Source organism: Syngnathus leptorhynchus, chromosome 16 (genome assembly GCF_054491065.1).
Source record: "Syngnathus leptorhynchus isolate UIUO chromosome 16, UIUO_Slep, whole genome shotgun sequence".
Lineage (NCBI taxonomy): Eukaryota > Metazoa > Chordata > Actinopteri > Syngnathiformes > Syngnathidae > Syngnathus > Syngnathus leptorhynchus.
The window spans coordinates 3,943,121-3,963,788 of NC_141210.1; the positions used below are offsets into that span (position 1 = coordinate 3,943,121).

Consider the following 20,668-nt stretch of genomic DNA (forward strand, 5'->3'; position numbering starts at 1 on the left):
CTAACCAAAGGCATTCACCCGCCTCCCTTTCCGCCCTCGCCATGAGAAACACATTACCGGCGGTTTACGAGTGTCGAGCCATTCTGCTGTTTCTCCTTTTGAGAGACGACCCCCCCCCACCCCAAATCCTCATTCCGCTCGAAATCCAAGAGACAATAGTGGTATTTATTTACAGTATTTTCTTTGATGAGATCTCCGTGTTTTGCTGCAGTTTGAGCTTACGTGGTCTCATGTTTGTACTGAAAAGCTGGAGGTCACCGGGCGGAATGTAGCTAGAGACAGCGAGGAGGTCAGAGCATCACCCTGATGCATTCCACAGGGATGAAGCCAGCAGGATTTGATTAGCTGTACATCTTCATATATGGAAGATGATCTGCAGGTCATAGGATGGTGCATTTTTTTTTTTTTTTACCCCCCTCCAAAGCATTATTGTGAATTTAAGCAGAAAGGAATGTCCGTATTATGTAAGGTGCAAGAACTGAGGTACAATTGAAGTGGTTGAAAAAGGGGCCAAAGTGCAACAAGATGGGGATGACTTAAACTAGAAAATTACACTGGTTACATTTGAATTAAAAGTGGCTTTGAGTCCCTAAACAAATTCTGACACTGTTTTTAAAAAATGTCTTTGCTTCAGGTTTTTGAGATTTTTGTTTTTAAGTTGGACCTATAAAAACTTGCGTAATACAACTTTTGCCATGCTTTGTCATTATAGGTGACTTAAAAAAACCTGTTCCTCATATTTATTACAAAACTGATGTGCTAGAGAAAAATTAGAGGCAGATTCAGCATAAAAAAATAATTTAGAAAAGTTAACTTGAGAGTTTGTTAAAGTTTCGTTGATGCTTTGGTTTGTTTGTAATTCTAGCAATTATTATTATTATTTTTAATATAGTTTACAAAACCCAGTCTCTTCAACCCCGAGTGTGTTGTGGGCCTTTTTTGTGGAGTATTTCTGATAGTCTGATTTATTTTCAAGGTGGAAAAAAAAAAATGCACATAGTCGTAAGAGTTTGATACAAAATGTACATGTATTTCTCTGCAATAACATTTATTCAACTTTAAACAAAACAAAAAAAAAGTCCACGAGGACAAGTGCAAAACTGGGTGAAATCCACAAGCAAATAGCATCATTAATAACAACTGAAAACAAATAAAATGATAACATTGAAAAAAAGCCAAACATGTTAGCAACCAAATTGATCCACGGACAGACGGGCGAGAAAGACTTCAGTTTATTGGTGGAAATATTACGACGTCTTGCTCCCGTTGTGTATTTTATGACGACTCTTCGGTTACCGTTTCAAAAACTTGCTGCATTTTTGCAGTTAAGTACAAATTGTTTAAAACAAAAAACAAAAAAGGTGCGAAGACTTGTGCAAACGCCCACAAGAACAATATGAATACATCGTGGCACTTTTACCATTAGTACAGTAGGTTCGGGCTGTACGATTACGTGAAAACTAAATGAGATTTTTTTTGTAAAAAAAATTTTTTTAAAAAGTGCTCAAAATTATATTGAAAAAGTAAGAATGCTGACTCAGACTGACGATGGAGGCAAATGTAACTTAAATAAACATTAGAATAAAAAAAAAAAAAAAAAAAAAGACTTCTTTTACGCTAAGCTCACTTTAAAATGTCCAAACATGATTTTCCCCGCTCCTCCTTCACCAATAACTCATTGTAGATGGATGGACGTCCGGAACCACTTTGGGTTACTTCTTGCGACCCAATTCAGTTTAGGGAAATTAGTTCTGTTTAAAACGAGGAACCCGTCTTCTTCATTCTCGTTGTTCCCCCGACTGAGTCCAAACGAGCGTCTCTAAAGCACATCTCTGTCTGTCCTTCAGCAGATGAGCTCTTGCTGTATTTCGGGCCGAGGGACGAAGGGCGGCTCGGTGAAGGAGAACGAGCCGCAGCCCGTCTTCAGCTCGCCCTGGCACGGGCACGCCAGGTACGAACCCATCAGGCCCAGTTCCGGGGACGGCGCCGGGCTCTCGGGCTCCGACTCCTCGGACTGGCTGCTGTCGCCGGTGTCGGGTTCGTCCAAGGACGACAAAGACGGCGTGGGGTGGAGTTGCACGAGGGGGTGGGGGTTCAGCCAAGGGTGGCTCAGACATTCCTCCGCCGTGGCTCTCTTCCTAAAAACACAATCACATCACAGATGAGTGAAAATTCTTTTTTTTTTTTTTTACATAACCAAAATGGAACAAAAACAGCTTTTACTCGGAAAATGTTCCCATCGTTTAATCTCGGAGAATAGATTGCTTGTTATTCTTTTTTTTCAGCTACAGTTTTTATTGGATTCATGTTGAATAAATCAGGAACGCTTCTGCTGGGGGATGACGACTCAAGTGACTAGACCCGAATGACTCATGCGTCTGTTTTGAAGTTATCACAACAGAAATACTACAAAATTCAGTCACAACTTGCGCAAGAGGAAACCCGATTTTTTGCCTCGTGTGCTCATTTCAGACGCGTTTCCGGCCTGACCTGCATCCTGAATGTCTATGCCAACCTCACCTGGGGTTTTTCACCAACAGGGACTTGATGAAGTCGACAGCCGGCGGCGACACGTCCTGGAAGGTGTCGTGCGAGTACTCCACGCTGACCTGAGAGATGTTGAGAAACGTCTCTTGCTTGTCTTCTCCCAGGAAGGGCGACTCGCCGGTCAGCATGACGTAAGTCAGAACCCCGATGCTCCTGGCCGCGTGAGAAGACAGATGACTGTCAGCTTTGTGACGCAGTTTTAGCCTTGATGGGGGAGGAGCTACAGGGTACACTCACCACATGTCTGTTGCAGTGGTGATGGGTTCGTAGCTGAGAATCTCTGGTGCTAGAACACAAATGATCTTGATTAACCAATGGCCCCTGATATTTTTGAGGGTATATGAATGCACATATGCATTTCCACCCCCTAAAAAAATGTGTGATGTGACTGCGGAGGGAAGTATTGAGACTCACCAACATACTCAGGAGTACCCAGAATCTCCCGGACCTCACTGATGCTATCCACGCGTCTGGACAGGCCGAAATCCACAATCCGGATGTCACCCAAGGGCCTGGCACTCGTCAGCAAGATGTTCTGTGGCTGCAAGATCGGAGGGCACTGAGATTAGCGCCAAACTCGGTAGCGAATGGGATTTGCCGCTTGGATTGAGATGAAAAGCAAAGTCGTCAGTCGGCATCTCGCCGAGCGTCTGATCTTAGCTAAGCCAATCAGGGAGAACGGGGTCGGACATTGCATCCGATGACTTGCCGGCGCACAATGGCTTGGACTAATTCCAGATTTGCTTGGGAACCGAATCCCCTGACATACCAATCGCGGACCCACTAGGGATTACTTTTATCAAGATGACATGTTTTCTAGTGGAGGAACCGGATACTTAAGGACAACGACCCTTCAAAAAAATAAGCAAGCCTTGAAGTAATATCCTTGTTACTTCATCTAGTGTTATTAGACCCCCTCCCCCCCCCCCCCCATGGGAACTAGGCTGCGTGCTGGAGTTACATAAGCTAAATATCTTCAGGGCATCGACAGGCCCAGATAGTCACATCATGTTCCATATAGAGCCTCTTACCTTCAGATCCAGATGCACCACATTGTTGTGATGCAAGAAGGCCACCCCCATCAGGATCTGCCGGGCCAGCCGGATGACGTCTTTCTCCGTGAAGGCATCGTCGTTGTCGGCGACGCACTGGTCAAAGATCTCGCCGCCGGCAGCGCTGGGAAAAGAACAGGGAGGGAAAAACTTGAGTCGGGAGAAGACTTTAGAATACGAGAGGTATAATAGAAATCTATAATATAAATATATAAATGTATATCCCTTTCCTTCAACGCGACAAAAGCCATTTCGCCCCCGGCGACGTAATCGAGGACAACCAACCGAAACCCGATCTCATGTTTGATTTTTATCGTTACATAACGCCACGTCTCTGTGTACTTTGGCTTGATAACAGATTCATATCTGGGCTAATCATGACAGGTTGAGTTGGCATGTTTAGATAAGAAGTGATACCCGGGGTGGCTTGACTGTTATATGGGTCAAGTTACCATAGCAGCAAAACAATGTTGTTCGATATGTTCAAAATGCAATCAGGCCATCTCCAGATGGAGCAAAATATCTGATGTAGTTTTGGATATCTGCATTTGTATCGCTTGTTAGGTATCAAATGCGAATTAGACACTGCAGTGTAGCATAAGTGAGACAAGTTGTAGAAAATCTCGGTAGCGAGATCCTCCGATACAACGGTTGACAAGGTCAACCCACCGAAAAACTGGAAGCATGTGTGGAGGATTTAGACGGTTCCACGTGCTTTTTATCTTTCGGAGGAATCGTCGTGAGCGGTTACGTAACGACGTCGGCCTCCCGAACGCTGCGACCGGTTTCAGTTGCGCAAACAGTGTCGATGTTTTGCTGGATTTGGGGGGGGATCTGATCCACTTTGTTGTGATCCCTCGAGCTTGGCTCTGCGTTCATGGTTAAATTTGAGAATTTTCCCCCCTTTTTGTCAGCAATTGAATTTATTAAAACGATTAGCCTGAGTCATCATGTAAGCGCTATAAGAGAAATAAGTTTTTCCGCCTCAGTTTCACATTTTATAAAATGGTTAAGACAGTAAACGTCTGTGTTCATCAAGAAGATTTTGGGATCTTTCTCGAGAGCAAACGCTCTCACGACTTGAGATGTCCCCCCCTACGGCAAGCAGCCAGATTAAAGCCCGCGGTCGACCACATGGGGGAATGGATGAGGTCGGATCAGCCTTAAATCTCTGAGTAAGTGGCTATTAAACATGAAGAGGGGGGGGGGGGGTGCTGTCCGGTCCAGTAAGTTTTAGGACCTCCGGGTTGCTGCCCAATTTAAAAAAAAAAAAAAAAAAAAAAGAAACACCAGTGAGGTCATCGGAGCTCCGGCCCAGTGTAGACAATGCAAGATTGGAAAAGCAAATGTGTGTGTGTGTGTGTGTGTGTGTGTGTGTGTGTGTGGGGGGGTGTTTTTCCAAATGTAAATGAAATGAAAACAGGAAATTAAAAGATAACTTTCAAGTCACGTCCTAGCCAGGGTAAACTAAAAATGCTCAGGATAGCTCAGAAGATTCAAATCTTACTTTTCCATACAGACTACCCAGCCTAGTCTTTTTTTTTTTTTTTTTTTTTTTTTTTTGGTGGGGGTTGTGGTAAGCTGCTGACTGCAGCTGCACGTGAAGCGCTGAAAAACTCACGTCGACTTCACAGACAAGACTGCGGATGTGGTTGCGGCTATGACAAAAATGTGTGACAGCGTGTGTGCGAGTGTCTTTGGCGGCCGCCGCGCTACTTTTAGCAGCTTTGCTTTGTGCCGCTTCACGGGAAATGGGAGGGGGGGGTTAAAAAAAATGTGAGCTCAAATGCTGCTGTGGAGCTGACCTGCGGTGCTACTTCCCGCATTTGCATTTCGTGAGAACACTCAGCCTAACATAGCGACAAAGCCGCAACGAGACTACTTAGCGTTTTCAACCACGCGCTTGTTTACGAACACGTTTCAATTTCCTGTGAGCGTGTAAAGGTATTCCGCAAACTAATCCCTCACGCACTTAAGTGACGACCCACATTTTTGTTGCTCATTTGTATAACCGCTATGTTTCAAAGCTAGAATTTTTTCAAATTACAAGCAAATCCTTTTCGACCCACTTTAATCCTGCCAGCTTTTCCATTCTTACCATTCCAACACCAAGACGATCTCGGTGGCCGTCTCGTAGACTTCGTGCAAGGCCACCACGTACGGGTTGCACTTGGCCAACTCTAACACGGCGATCTCGTTGAGGATGTCCACGCGGCAGTCCTGACCCTTCCGCCGCTTGCGCAGGAACTTGGCGGCGTACTGCTTGCCCGTCGCTTTCTCCGTGCACTTCTTCACCACCGCAAATTTTCCCCTAGAGACAGACAATCAAAAAACAATCATTACTCTCTGAAAAGGACAAAATGCCTGGAATAGCGCTAACATGCCACAATGGGGCCACACACACACTGACAAAGAACGGCCGAGTGGGTTCATTGGACAGCACAGATGTTGCTATTGAGCTCAAATATGTCCGCAGGAAATGCCATTAGACACTCAGAAAGTTTTTTTTTTGGACTGCTTGGAAGGTTTGACCAGGCGGCTGAGGATTGGCAACAGTGCGAGAAGTCAAGCAAATATTGAAGATTGCCGGTATAATATTAAAAGTTATGCAATAGTTACAGTAAAGACCGCGGACCACCTTGCAGATAGTAAACCAGATGCTGCCTAAATGTTCTGGGCGTTCACATGTTCATTAGTCAAAGGTCGAGATGTCCACCCCAGCACATAATGACCCCCCCCCCTCCCCTTTCTCCTCTTTCTTTTTCAACAAAGCTGACAGCAACATGGACAAATGGACGCGTGTTGACGCCTCCACACAGAAGCCGTGACAGTCGTACAAAAACGTCGCCAGTTGGTACCGCGGACCACCCACCTGACCAGGGGTGAGTTTCATTGGCTTAACGTTTAGCTCCAGCTAGCATGTTTTGAAAGTGACCACAATGTACCTGAAAGGGTCCAGTCAGCACGATGCTGCTCATTTTTCCCCTACACCAAATCCGGCCTCACCGTTTGTGGTCCGGAGCTTCTGGGTCATTGTGCAAAGAATGTAAAAAGGCAAAACCCCCGTCAGAGCTTTTTCTCAAGTAATTAGCCCCCATGGAGAAGGGGGGGGGGGGGGGGGCATGAACTACATGTGTGATGAAAAGACGTGCTCAATGGGCATAGAGGACTGCAAGTGGGGGTCTTTTCAAACAGGAGTCAAAGGTCACCAAACATGGCTGTCGTCCAAAAGGGGCTTCTAGACCAAAGCACATTTATTTTGTGGAATTTTTATGCACCTGACAGCATTTTGTGTCCTTGCAGTAGTTATGACGTCGTTTTTGTAAATGTTAGTGCGCGTTGTGAAAATCGTTATCGTAATCTATCGTCATCATTCGGACTCTTGAGTAATGAACTAACTTCCTGCGGAATTTTGCACCATGACAAACGACAGGAAAACGCGCATGCAATAGAGGCCCCGGCGGTGATGTCATCGATAATAAAAGAGCTGATAGAGTAACATTTAATATCTGGCTGCAAACAAGCTGTAATTGGCTCAATATCCCCCTCGTAAGTGTGTTACCTATAAATCTAATCACACACACATCCAGTACACATTGATGTCGCAGGGAGAAAATAAATGGGGGGGGCAAGGGTTTGACTTCTGGGGGGGATTTACATGCTCCCCTATCCCAGCTCAGACATCCTTTTATTTCTTTATTTAGACTTTTGGTGCAGTGATGAGCTCAGATACTTGTGATGCTATTTAAAAAGGTGTGATTCCACTTTCTAATGTTACCTTATTTGCCCGGTGTGCACGAGAGACAAAAATATTCAAACACCTCATCGTGTGAGTCAGCAGGCGCAAAGCAGAAGCAGAATCGTTCTGTAAAATTAGTACGTGTCAAATTACTACATGGAGTTCGATCTCCAGCTCAGAGTTTCCTTCATGTGTGGAGTTTCTCCAGGCAGGTACTCCCTAATTTCCCTAAATTGTCCTTAAGGTATGCTTGTACGTCTCAAAAAAGAGAATGAATGGACAAACTTCAACACAATAGATGCACAAATAGATTGCAAAATAACAATGTTTGCTCTCGCATATCTGAACTTTCAAAAAATGACAAACCCCGCACGCGGCTCACTTACACATGCCTGACGCTAACTAACTAATATGATTAACGGAATCACTTACCGGCCTAGTTCTTTGGCAGCCAGATCATAATTGGCCGAGAAGGGATCCGATCTTATCCTGGTGTGGACTTCTGCAATCATGCCGCTCTTGTTGTCAATCTTCGCAGCGCTGAGCATCATTAAGCAAAGTTTAAATCAACTGTGGAGGGACAAAACAAAAGTGTTGTAGGGGAATCAAGTAGAGTTGAACATGGTCATAAAATATGTCAGCATCAGAGAGAGGCGTGCAAGAATAATCCAAGTTGCAAGGAATGGAACTGACTGTTGTTTAAATTGCTTTGACTTCCTCTCTTCGTTCCAGTTAATAAACTGCTACAGCAGGCCCGCCCATGTCTGAGACGTCACCAGTCCTGGGCCAATCGGATTGCGGGCAGTAATAGAAAAGGGGCGGGGTCATGTTGAGCGCTCGATGCCCGTGTGAAACGTTCAGGTCACACGAGTTTGCAGGTAAAAACCACATTCCAAATTTTTCAGATGACTTTACAGTACATGTATTTTGAATCTGTATTATTGAATAAAGCTGTGTAGTATCTTAGTAATTTAGTCTCTCATGCTGGTAAGCGTAAGAAAAATAAGAATAAGCTTTAGCCATCAGTCTGACTGGTGGATGTATTCTGTATTGTACAACTATATGATAACAGAATAAACACATTTGAAAAAACACATTATTAGGCTTACAGCACATGATAATACAAAATCTAGTCAATGAGAATATTTCCTTTTACCCATTTTCAATCGTGCCAGTTAACATTTGAATTGAGGTCAAAGTGTTGTGACTTTCATAAAGACTTTCTTTGGTTAGCCCTAGCCACAAAGTAAAGTGTCTTCACAAGCCATATGTGCTTTTTGCCAAGTACGCTGGGTGCCTTCATCGTTGTCTTTTTTTGCCAACTGGGCTTGGCAGTGTTGCAGCTGTGCAGGTGAGACTCGATTGAGAGAGTGCTGGCCAGAAGAATGCTGAGCATCCCGAGGCGTTGGCTGGGATGAGTCAATGTGGAAAGTGATGACGATCCCGACAGACTGGCTGTAAACGTCAACTAACAGTTCACCGACAAATAGCTGCAGTCTAAGCGGTCCGGGGCGTGTCAAGGCAAGGGCGGCGTTTGTTTTCAACAACAAACGATGTCAAAAACGCTGAAGTTAAGTACGGTTAAATGAGGGTTTCTATGAAATGCAATCATTGTGAATATTTAACACAAGATAGCCAAAGTGCTTGGGGTCATTGATCAGGTCAAACCTAAGTAATGAGGCCATTTTGAAAATAAAGTAAATAGTTGACAGAAAAATACATACTCGAGTAAAGTACGGATTCCTGAAGATTCTACTTAAGTACAGTAGCAAAGTATTGGTAATTGCTTACATCCTACCAATGGCTAATTGTGCTCGCAGGTCAATGATGATTATTATGTCCAGTTAGCATAGAGCTAACCAAACTGTGTGTGCTGGTGTCATGGCTCACGGCGTTGCACTTTTTCTAGCGGTACGTCACATGCTAAGCAAAGCTGTTATGTAGCACACAAGACACAATTGTCCGTTTTTAGCCTAGCAAAGCTAATTGTGTTGCCGCCAACAGGCAGTGATGTCAAAGACCGCCATTGACGACGGACATTCCACGAGTCTCCCCTGAGTCATTAACGCACCATGTTGCGTAACCTCTTGCGCCTAAACGGTACCTCTACAGAGCCTTGACCCTTCCACCATCTTTCCTACAAGCCAGGGGTCAAAATGCAGAGGCAAAGCACAGGAAAGCAAACTAAAACACATACCAGAGAATTATCCTGCCAGCTCGCAATTTAGCTCGCATAAATGTGAGAAGTTGTGTCCTGACCTTTCTGACTTGCGAGAGCAAAACAGACCTGGGTTTTGTTTGGGCTCCGTCCTGCACGAGAATTCAACATGTGGACATGATTGAATCATACACAATGGGGATTTAGCAGCAGGTAAATGATTTGCGATTCATTGAGTAGCTTTTTTTAGACCTAGGATAGGCATGTGTTTTTCCAAAGAATTAATTAACAGCCACTATGTGCAAATTGTGCCTTTGATTAAAAATACCTTTCTTGTTCTACAACTCTTCACACCTTTTGCCATGTCATTGGAAGCAGGCTATCGAAGCGTTGAGCTACACTTGAGGCGTATCGGTTACCAAAAAGCGTCAAAGCAGAGTCCGTGACACGTAAATGTTCAATATTTGTCCCCCTCGGGATTCTGCCTTTTTGGCCTTTTTGCCTTTGTAAACACACAATCTGGTTTTGTCTTTTCTAGTTTCTGTGGCCCAGTTCTAAACAACACAGATGATGTAGGACCAACGAGAAAGGCCCGAAGACGGCAAATAAGTGAGTGACGTATCCTTGTGAGGTACTTTACAAGAGCTAATGTAGAGGAAAGTCAAACAACCTCCTCTGAGTGTATTTACTTTCTTCCTGGCCTTTTCTCCAGTTCTTTTTGTTAGGGAAATTTGACCCATTTAACAAGAATTCACCATGACAAAACCGCGGAACGGTCGAGAGTGCGAGAAAGGGATCGCAAGTGATAAGATTCAAAGTCGTCGTAATCTGATCGAAATCCACTCAGTCCTTGCTAGTGTGTAGGCACTTGTGTCATTTACATACAAATACGACTTACAAAAATAGATGTGTTATGTGTTATTTTACATTTTATACTATCCTGCTCACTGGATTGTTGAAATTTGTTGCACAAATTCTGGACTTGTGTTGAAAACGCTGATTCCCGACAGTTAGCTATTATGTCGGTCGTTTTGTGACTCGTAATTCGTAAGTCGCTATTTAGCGAGATGATTTAACGCGGGCTTACACCTCATAAAATGCAACGGTCCCCTGCCTGAGTTGATTTAAGTTGCTTAAACACACCACCCACATCTGAAGCACTCCCAATATTCACTTTTCCTGCCCCTTTGCCACACAACAACAACAACAACTCGTTGGTGGCCCGCATGGGAAAGATCAGCGGTGTTCTCAAACTGGAAAACTCATTTGATGTGCACTGATGGTATTAAAAGTTAAATTCCTAGACCCCCAAAGCGGGGAGAAAAAACACCTAGGGGATAAAAACAAGATGACTGATAAGCTATTATGTGATCTTAACAGGAGCGTAATGTGTGGGCTTCAAAAGAGATTTCAAGTCAGCGTTGCCTTATTAAAAAGTGACGTTTGCCTGTGGAATGTTTATTTAGAGTTTTAGTGTACTAGCTGTGAGCGAATATTGCACGTCAAGGCCCGGGAGCCGTAGGAGACCTGCGAATATGACTATTAATGATTTATTTGATAATACATGGCAACCTATACAAGATGACACCAATGACCTTAAGTAGCGCGATAGAAAACGGAGGCTTGGCTATAGCTTAGACCGCATTAGAACTGCCGTGTCCATATCGAGCTTTTTGCCGTTACCGGAAGGGCGTGATTGTTGAACTAGCAAGTGGGCGACTTTGCAGGTACAGAGATGTTTTGCCGTAACCTCACCGCAGGAATGCATGACAAGCTTCTCGTGAACTCACTTTTGCATGTCGAGACAAAGAAATAAGTAGTAAATCCAGCAGCGGGTCAAATTATGATTTTTTTTTTACCCTAGTTGAAGTCAGAGCTGGGGCTGGGAAGAGTGGCTTAATAACTTTATTTTGGTTGGGAATATATATATATAATATTTCATAGTTGAGAAATTGACTTGCAAGAATAATGAACAATAACTTTTGGAATCCATCAAGAGACAAGACACCGTCCCAGAGCAGACCGACATCACAAGAAATCAGAAGAAATCACAATGGCGGAGGAGAAGAAAGCTAGAAAGAAAGCAGCAGGAAGTAGGGAAAGGGATCCATTTGGAATGTCTGACTCAGGAGAGAAATGGAAAACATTTATTGAGCTGGTTGTGGTGGGAGTGTTTGGGCCTGAAGGACAGAAAGAAACATCAACTCAAGACGTGGGATGAAGAAGCTATCAAACACTGTTTCATTCTCCTGTCAAGACCCTAAACTAGGCTACGCAAACGTGTCATTTTAGTATCGTTTGGAATTCTACAAAACATCTCTGACGCACAATTTCCCCCTCACAGTAGCTGAAGGAATATCAAGGAAATGGAAGAAATAAGCCACTGGCAAGAAGAAAAAAAACAAAAAAACGCTGAGAGGTTGATGCTGTGAAACCACACACTTTAATACCTTCAAATCCAAATGAGAATTAGATGTTCAGTGGAAGCCAAAACCAGCGCCTGGTTTTGCTTTCCAAAGTGACACCTTCTTTTTCCAACGTGCTTGCAATAGAGGCGACACTTGTTTTAAGGACACACCAACCTTGTGTGGTCCGGTTCACTTCAAGTTAAAGCTCAGGGTCCAAATGCTGCTATTGAAGTCTTCCAAATGCTAATTTTAGCATTTCTCCTCCAACGACGTACTTGCAAATACGTCGGAACGTAATGTTTTCGACAAAATCCTACGAAATCTCCATGAGAAGCGACTGCAAAATGAGCCTCGTGATGACGTGAGGTGTCACGACCGATATGGAAAACTGGCTATTGGATTCCTTTGGAAAATGGAAGCCCCGCTATCCATCGTCACGTGTCAGCACTCGGTGAAGAATATGTACGTGTTGGGGATGGAGGCGTTCCACGTGAGCTCATCTGAAGGAAAAAAACAATGCATCTGGCAAAAGGTGTCACTAGAACAAATTTACAGAATGTACACAAGTCATACCTTGGAGAGATGAAACAATTCGGCTACGGGCGACCGCATCTATCATGGCTCCTCCAGCTGTCGGCCTGTGTAGCTCACTGGGGGGGGGGGGGGGGGAGCGACGGCAGGTGCGTGTGTCCATATGTCACATGGCAAGGGGTCAGAGGTCATCTTGAGCCGGCTGATTACTCGCTGAAGCGTGGCTTGTGTTTGTTTGATGAGTCGTCACGCATGATTTTGGGATGAAAGAGGAATACGGGGCTCGACAGAGAAAACACAGGAAGACCAGAACTAAGTTCTCACACCAGAACTTTAAAACTCTAAGGCAGCACTCATCCAACGATTTTAGAACGCGGCAGACATCCTAACCACCGGACGAACCTGCTGCCAGCTCATAAAATCATTAAGATGAAAAGATTTGGCGAAGAGAAATAATAACAGGACTAAGATGATTGAAAAGCCAACATCAACTGGGAATGATTAGTGGAAACAGACAAATTAGCGGCGCTGTCGTGCATTATGCATGTTGACAATCATGAAATGCAAGGGGACAGCTTGCAACGCCGCTCTTTGGCCTTTTGTGTCCCAACGTCAAGCCAAGGGGGGGAGGAAGGTCATAGGTCAGTCAGTGGTGCAAATCCTCTTTTTTTTTTACGGTACCGTCAATAGCGGTTAGCTTGAACAGTTATTCGTGTATTTGCATATGACATCAACGTCCGGGACTACTCTTTGTTGTCGTTTGAGACTTGCTGAACTCAAATTTTGTATGACATGCTTCCAATGTTTCCAAGTCCTGCAGACAAAAGATTCTTTTGTCCGGATCGCCGTGGCCTCTCGGGGTCAAGCCTCTGCAGAGCGAGCGTTGTTCTCACAGGAAACGAGAGCGTCCGTGGACACAGCTGTCGGACTGTTAAGTCTCGTGAGTGTCTCGTGATGGCGAAACTCGGCCGTGCCAAGAATGTGGCACCAATATGATGGATCTCAAGGAATATTCCCCGCTGACGCAAAAAGATCGGGCCGCATGGAATCCGCTGCCACTTTGCTGCTAAACTTGAGGCGAGAGTGAGAGAAACCAAAAGACTATACGGACAAAAGTATTTGGACAATGCGGCCATTCCATTCTCCAATTTAAGACACCTGGCGCTAGTGCTAGCATAGCACTTCAAATCCAATCAACGAGAAAGTCTTAGTATTTTACATACTGTACACCTTTGAACATTTGATCACAAACCCTGACTAGAATGGCAGGATGATGATATAATAGTAATTCAAATCAAAAGTCTCCATGGCTTTACATAACAGGCTGCCATCCGAACGACGACATCCTCCGCTATGAAAAATTTGCGAGGCACGCCACTCTTCGGAATGGCTTTCACATTCGCTGAACCCATCGTAAATCACCCGTCGCCATTTATCATGTACCGATACGCAACCCGTAATGGAATCTGTCACATAAACTGAAATTATAGGATGAGAAGCCTTTATGTAATTCTCAGCAGGCATGATTAATTGACAGGTTGTCCCAGAAAACATTTCCCTGAGATTTTTTTCCGACCTTTGGTCCTTACATTCATAATCCCTAGAGGGATTTTTTTTTTTTTGCCGTCTCCCACCGCGACCACTAAAACCAGTCAACTCGGCTACCAATAACTCTCAAAGACAGCAACGTTGGATGTTTGGCCCCAAACGAGGACAAAGGTGACATAACGTGTTATCCACGTGGCGGGTAATAAAATAGAAATGAAAAAGCCGGGCGCTGACGTGACACAATCGAGAGTCGTGCGTGATAAGTAAGTATGCGAAGCCATGTCAAGCTTTTTTTTATGAGGAAACGATGTGAAGAGATGATAAGCGCCAGATGCTTCTTAGGAATGTTTTCAATGCATCTCACTGGGGTGGGTTGCGCTTGTATAAATGACTGAACTTACATAACTACTGTGCGATTCGCCGAGGCCCGCGACTACTTGTTGACGTTATTTATGAGCAAAGTGACAGCAGTGAACATAAATGACAATTTACATACATTTGTTTGTTTTGCTACTCAAATACAAATGGGAACAAGATGTCTGCCTGGGACTTATTTGCTAGCGGCTAAAAATAAACGTGTTTATTAGCGTTCTGTGTACGCTCACCAGCTGTCATGTTGTCTTTGCGGACATTTGAATCGTTTTTCACGTTACGTCTTGTTTCCCCGATGTGTCTCGCTCGCTTGCGTTTTGTTTCCACCTGTTCTTGTCACACTTCGCTTGTGTCTACCAATCAGCTTTGTCTAGGTTTGTCTCATTGTCTCGTCGGTTTTGGGCTATTTAGGTCCTGCGTTTTCTTTTAGGTGTTTGTTATTGGTACAAATCGCATTCCTCATGTGCTACTTTCAATAATGATTTTGGGCACACTATAAATTTACGATTCATATTTTGCCATGAAGCAAATTTAAAACTTTGGAATTTTCTCCTGCTTCCCTTGCATTTGATTCCATCTCTTGCCTTCACATTAACCTTAAAATGTGAAATGCAGACTTGGAATTAAGAATGAAGTTGCTAACTATACAATACACAAAAAGTAATTATTTATACAAAATCCAGGAAAAAAAAAAAATCCAACCTTGCGCCTTCATTAGTTTACCACACAAATTGTTCTGATAAGATTAAAACATAATATAAGTTAGTTGGCCTATTTCAGTGCTTTCCTATCACGGCCCCTACAACAACAACATTGCCGAGTCATCCGAAACAAAAAACGACAACCACCGAGACTATGCCAGCAATGAAGACGGGTAACATTTCTGTTGGGGCGGCGTACGAGACAACTATTTAGTTGAGGTAACGGCTGGGGTTAGCCGTCGACCGTGAGAGCGTGGGACTCTCCGGGCTGACGGCCCAGAGCGGCTGACAAAAGACTTTATCGGAATACGATCTAAATGCTTCCGTGGTATCGGAGAAGAATAAGCGCCACTAGGTGGATTGTGTTCTCTGAAAGCTCAGGAATGAATATGCAGGCACGGAATGAAGGAAGTGGATTCCGTTCACAGTATTGTCGAGAGTCTTCCCTTCCCCTTTGGCTAATAAAATGCAAAGTTCTTTATATGGAATTTTGTGAAAGGCTTGCATGACCAAAGATTACGTGTGAATGCAAAAATAGATGCCATCGTTGACAACCAGATTGGATTCAAGCCTGTTTTACTGACACTTTGACTTCCTGAGTAGGATAGTGGTCAGTGGTTTTTTTTTTTTTTTTAACTTATGAAGCCCTTTGAGTCTCTTTTGTGATTAAGGCCTACGTGGACTGTCTGCTGTATGCAAACTGTATGACTTTTTGACTTTGTATATAAATGAACTTGACTGGACCAGACTAACCACATGACCACTCAGACACATTTAGACAGACCCCAGAATGACTCTGAGCAGTAGAAGGGTAAAAATATTCAACAGAATCCAGTTGTCAGTCATCTTCAAGCCATGCAATCATTTTATCTTTCTCTAGAAATTGTGGTGATTCGAACCTGCTAAGACCGTTTTATCGGTTGGGTGCGCTAATGAGAAGACAGGCTGAGATATTTGCATATCCAGAAATAGATGTGGGAACACGTGTGAATGATAAATGCTGCCAATTGTGGACTTGTTTTCTGGACCGTATTGTGTCTGCAAATAAACGGTATCCCGGCAACGGTCGAGAGACGGGCGGAGTAGTCGTGATTCAATGTTGAGAATGAAAATGCGCTATCAAGCAGTGTTGAAAGAGACAAACTAATGTAAACGCATTTTTGAACTTAACTCAAGACCTTAGGGAAGAATCAACATTTAGGTAATGAAACCGTTTTAGGAAATCCGATTGTCTGGATTTGAAGCCCAAAAAAAAAAAAAGTGCTGACTGTCAATTTTCAGGTCCATTCATACTTTCCACAAGTCTTCTTCTGTTTCACCCGGTGATGATTTTAGCAGGAAGCAACAAAGCCCAAAGCGCTTCTGCCGTTGAACCTTGTCTCCTCGGTCAGTTCTCTTCCTGAAACGTGCCCCATTGTTGTGTGTTGAAGAACATTTCCGAGATATGTCAAGGATGCTCACGGGAGCGAATCTGTTAATGCCTTTTGCAGTACTGCGGACATTTTCTATTTTTACCATCAACATCTCGTGGAGGAGTAGTAGCCTTAAACGCAAAGACAGTTTGTTTTGGAAATCGCTCTCAGGAGCCGAAGGGAACTCTGGTGGCTCATACAAACGAGGAACAAAAAAACCCACAAACCCAACAGATTCTAAAGACAACTGAAGAGTCGAGACAAGGTCATAAACTCAGACCCCCTTACAATTAATACAAATGGGGAGAAAGCTGATTTGTTGTTTCGGGGTCAAACCGACATACAACATAAATTATACAGTCCATAAATTGAGTCGTATATTAAAAGTGCGGGTGGTGGTGTTGGTCTTCCGGCTTCTGATTGGTCTAAATGGGGTATTCAGTCCGACGTGCCATTCGTCGGCCTGTGAATGTAATTTTGTGCGGTGGACAATGTTTTTTGTCCGCATCATTAGTTGTGTCTTGTACTCAAGATATTCTAGAAAGTACAGTACACGTCTCAAAACAGACATATTTGCTCCCTCCCACCACGGAGATAACGACATGTAGACTCAACACATCTTCATCCATTTGACTCATCCATATCACACTGACATGGAACATCCCGTCTCGTCTCCGCAGTTCTACAGACCTCATATTGTGTCCGCCCCGACGCTATCCAGAAGAGAGATGTCACTGCTCGTTATTCACTATCAATTCTCTGAAAGCTTCTGTTTTAGCCCCAACCCGATTCTTTACATTCCTAACAAACTCAACACCTTTTCATAGCATTAAAAAAATATTCCTGAATGACATTCCCTGGAGCTGAGAGGTTTAACATTTCACCAGGAGGTGTTTATAGAGTATTTCCAGACCTCCACTTGGCCCTCACTTGGCCGTCGGGACTTAATTGACTAAATGTAGTGAGAAACTCAACTCTAGGTTAAATATTTCATGACTTGGTTCAGGCTTTTCCTGCTCGCGTTAAAAAGTGAATGCTGGTATTACATTTTTCACCAAAGTAATTTTTCTGTTTGTTTGTTTGTTTGTTTTCAGATAAAAAAGGTGGTAAAGAAGTCCGAGTATGATTACGTCGTGTCGCATGAAGGTGAAGGAAATAAAAGCATCATCAGACTTAACAATGCCAATTTTGGAATCATCAGGTAAACAAGTCAATTATCGTTTGTTACGTCGTATCTTTTTAATTGCTTGACCAATTAAGTCTTTTAATAACAAATATAAAAGACATGGCAACAGTTTTTTTTGTTTTTTTTAAACTGGTTAACGCCTGTCAGGGAAGCATGTGAGATATGCGTTCCTTGTTGAACACGTAAAACAATTACTGCACCTCTGGTGTGTTTGTTCTAGCAAAACACTTTTTGTTGTGGAATATAATGCAACGTAGGACTGTGAATATCCCCTAGACTTACAAAATAACTTTCTTACATAACAGCCACATGTGAGGTCTTTTTCTTCTTTATTGCCTGAAGAATTCTATTTTTCTCTTTTGTAACAGCGGGCACGAAAAACATTTCTAAAATGCCTAAAAAAACAACAACTTCAAGGTGACGCTGCCGTTAGATGTTTATTCAAATGCGATTTTAATCAATACACCATTGACTGGTCACCAGCCACATTTTTTCGTGGAACAAACAAACTTTTCTGCTTTAATTCACCCATCATCGCTCAGAATGAAAAGCCACGAGGGAAGATTTGAATCCACAACTGTAAGGCAGATGAGCTACGACAAGTCATCATTGTTTACTTTCAAGAATTCAAAACAGTTCCCACTCCGTTTGATTCTCTCAGAGTCGGATGGCGTAAACGCCCGCTACTCTTGAACCTGAGCAGGATTAATGAGAGCAATAAAATGCTCCAATAAATTTTGCCTTGAATAAGCTGGAAACTTTTCAATGGTTTATCAAAAACAAAAACATAAATAACAATTGCATCATCTAAAGTCCCAGACACGACCTTGGCCCCCTCAACTCGACCATTCTTTTATTCAATGAAGCTCCCAAGAGGAAGTGTCCTTTTACGGCGGCGTGTTTCATGATGCTCTGCTGCCCTCTTCTGGTCTTAGACATCATTACAGCTATTTACGCTTAAGCCCTTTTCCAATGCGCTTCTCATGGAAAACAAAAAGGACGTGGGAAAAAAAAAACGGGAGGGCTGCAGGTGCAGATAATGGGAAGATGTTTGGGGATGATGTGGCCTTGGGAGACGAGAGCCGGGCAAAGACAACCTTCAGTTGTCTCTCATAACTTGGCAACATGGACAAGAAGGTGGTTTTGATCACTGGCTGCTCGTCCGGCATCGGCCTCAGCCTGGCGGTTCGTTTGGCTTCGGACCCGGAACAAACATTCAAAGGTGACGATAGTTTTTTTTTCTTATACGGAGCATTAAGTCAGCAAGGTGGACTAGTGGTTAGCATGTCTGGCTCACAATTAAAGGTTTCAAATCTCGGAATCTGGCTTTTTGTGCTCTCGTGTTTTTTGTGTGTTTTCTGAAACATGCATGTTAAGTTGATTGAGGTCTCTAAATTGTGTCCAAGTGTACGCCACCATGAGGAACCTGGCCAAGAAAGAGCGTCTTCTGGAGAGCGTCAAAGGCCTGCACAAGGATACGCTGGACATTCTTCAGATGGACGTCACAGACCGCCAGTCCATCCTGGACGCCAGGGACAAGGTGGCCGAGAAGCGAGTGGACATTCTTGGTGCGTATTCCGTTGGAAGCTCAAAATTGAGGAATCCGATGTAAACTCACCTAATGTTTTTTTTTGCTTTTTTTTCCAGTCTGTAATGCCGGTGTCGGTTTGATGGGTCCCCTGGAGGCTCACTCTTTGGACTCCATGAAGCAAATTCTGGAAGTCAACCTTCTGGGCACCATTCAGACCATCAAGGCCTTTCTGCCCGGGATGAAGGCTCAGCGCAGCGGTCGTATCATGGTCACTGGTAGCGTCGGAGGCCTTCACGGTGAGTAGCGATCTGAATTTCCCGCATTGGTGGTTTTGAATCAAACTTATTTCACAGGTCTTCCATTTAACGAGGTCTACTGCGCCAGTAAGTTCGCCATCGAGGGGGCGTGTGAGAGCTTGGCCGTTCTCCTGCAACATTTCAACATCTAGTCAGTGTCTGCAACACGCTGCATTGTTACGTCATCTCCGGAATTCTGAGTAATTAACATCTGCGCTTCAGTGTTAGCCTGATCGAGTGCGGCCCCGTCAACACCGACTTCCTGGTAAACCTGAAGAAGGCGGAGCTTGGCGATCCGTCCCTGCAGCACGTGGACGCGCGCACGCTGGACCTCTACGAGAGATACCTGCAGCATTGCAGTTGTGTCTTCCAGAACGCAGCCCAGGACACAGAGGACATTGTAAAGGTGAAGGGTTGTTTTGAAGAATGGAGAATTTACGAGAGTCGTTGTTGAACCTGCCAGTGTCAGTCAATCAAAATGACTCATGAGATGTGAATGTCTGTTGATACTCATAACAGTGACTCAGGCCATTGTTTTTTTTCCATCAGGTATTTTTGAATGCCATGCAGTCACCCAGCCCGGCCTTCAGGTACTTCACCAGTGGGACGGTGCCTCCTCTGACCGAGCTGAAGGTGACGCAGCCCGACGGTCTCCGGTATATCAGCGCCATGAGCAAACTCGTCTTCTCGCCTGACGACCAATGACCTGGACGCGTTGTCCATCAATTTGCATTTCGCCGAAATGAATCTGACTCATCGCTGTTGCGCAACTAGAAAGCTCGAAGTTCCCCCGAAGACAGATATTCAACATTAAATCCATTTTCGTAAATAGTAATCAATGATCATATTTAGAAAAGTCAGAGAAAGTACTTTTGGTGAGATGAATTTATTTGAATGTAGTTTTTTGTTTTTGACTAAAGTTATTTGATTATGTGGTATTTTCTTCTTTATTATGACTCACAATGTACATATTTGGGTAAATGAGCCCAGTGGATGTGAAGTCCACTTTTATTACACAGCACACACACAACTTCCCGTCATTCATTTCCTCAAAGGTCAGTTGATCGTAAACAGTTTTTTTTAAAGCAGTTATTTTCTGTACCTAACCAATTTTAAAAACTTACTTGAGAGAAAATCAACTTCACTTTTTTTTAAAGTAAGCTGTACGAAATTAAAATGAAAACTAA

At 43.7% G+C, this 20,668-nt stretch overlaps 2 protein-coding genes across 9 annotated transcripts; one reads left to right on the forward strand and one right to left on the reverse strand.

The window, feature by feature from the left end:
• Positions 1 to 1,009: 1,009 nt before the first annotated feature.
• stk17al (serine/threonine kinase 17a like) lies at positions 1,010 to 8,099 on the reverse strand. The gene is made up of 7 exons (XM_085933938.1): positions 7,771 to 8,099; positions 5,698 to 5,910; positions 3,579 to 3,723; positions 2,962 to 3,088; positions 2,785 to 2,833; positions 2,521 to 2,700; positions 1,010 to 2,138 (listed from the first exon to the last, which is right to left on the reverse strand). The coding sequence occupies exons 1-7, from the start codon at positions 7,887 to 7,889 to the stop codon at positions 1,844 to 1,846; spliced, it is 1,128 nt and encodes a 375-aa protein (XP_085790064.1). The 5' UTR covers positions 7,890 to 8,099; the 3' UTR covers positions 1,010 to 1,843.
• hsd17b1 (hydroxysteroid (17-beta) dehydrogenase 1) lies at positions 1,605 to 20,528 on the forward strand. 8 transcript variants are annotated; one of them, XM_085933943.1, is made up of 12 exons: positions 1,605 to 1,951; positions 2,541 to 2,678; positions 6,372 to 6,481; positions 8,071 to 8,216; positions 8,674 to 9,945; positions 10,035 to 10,105; positions 17,563 to 17,669; positions 19,061 to 19,222; positions 19,302 to 19,481; positions 19,539 to 19,632; positions 19,704 to 19,887; positions 20,031 to 20,523. In XM_085933943.1, exons 7-12 carry the CDS (start codon positions 17,591 to 17,593, stop codon positions 20,184 to 20,186), a joined length of 855 nt encoding a protein of 284 aa, XP_085790069.1. In that variant the 5' UTR covers positions 1,605 to 1,951; positions 2,541 to 2,678; positions 6,372 to 6,481; positions 8,071 to 8,216; positions 8,674 to 9,945; positions 10,035 to 10,105; positions 17,563 to 17,590; the 3' UTR covers positions 20,187 to 20,523. The 8 variants fall into 8 exon arrangements, with proteins under 8 accessions (XP_085790069.1, XP_085790070.1, XP_085790071.1 ...); XM_085933944.1 differs by having other exon boundaries at positions 8,674 to 9,934; XM_085933945.1 differs by having other exon boundaries at positions 8,674 to 9,438.
• The last annotated feature ends 140 nt before the right edge of the window (positions 20,529 to 20,668 follow it).

What these genes read in the sequence shown, in the direction of transcription:
- hsd17b1 (XM_085933947.1), top strand. Translation starts at nt 18,780, where the DNA reads ATGGACAAGAAGGTGGTTTTGATCACTGGCTGCTCGTCCGGCATCGGC. An exon ending in GAAGCGAGTGGACATTCTTG is followed by an intron (nt 19,223 to 19,301) that starts GTGCGTATTCCG and finishes TTTTTTTTCCAG; the next exon opens with TCTGTAATGCCGGTGTCGGT. An exon ending in ACACAGAGGACATTGTAAAG is followed by an intron (nt 19,888 to 20,030) that starts GTGAAGGGTTGT and finishes TTTTTCCATCAG; the next exon opens with GTATTTTTGAATGCCATGCA.
- stk17al (XM_085933938.1), bottom strand. Translation starts at nt 7,889, where the DNA reads ATGATGCTCAGCGCTGCGAAGATTGACAACAAGAGCGGCATGATTGCA. An exon ending in GCTGCCAAAGAACTAGGCCG is followed by an intron (nt 5,911 to 7,770) that starts GTAAGTGATTCC and finishes GTCTGTCTCTAG; the next exon opens with GGGAAAATTTGCGGTGGTGA. An exon ending in TGGTGCATCTGGATCTGAAG is followed by an intron (nt 3,089 to 3,578) that starts GTAAGAGGCTCT and finishes CCGATCTTGCAG; the next exon opens with CCACAGAACATCTTGCTGAC.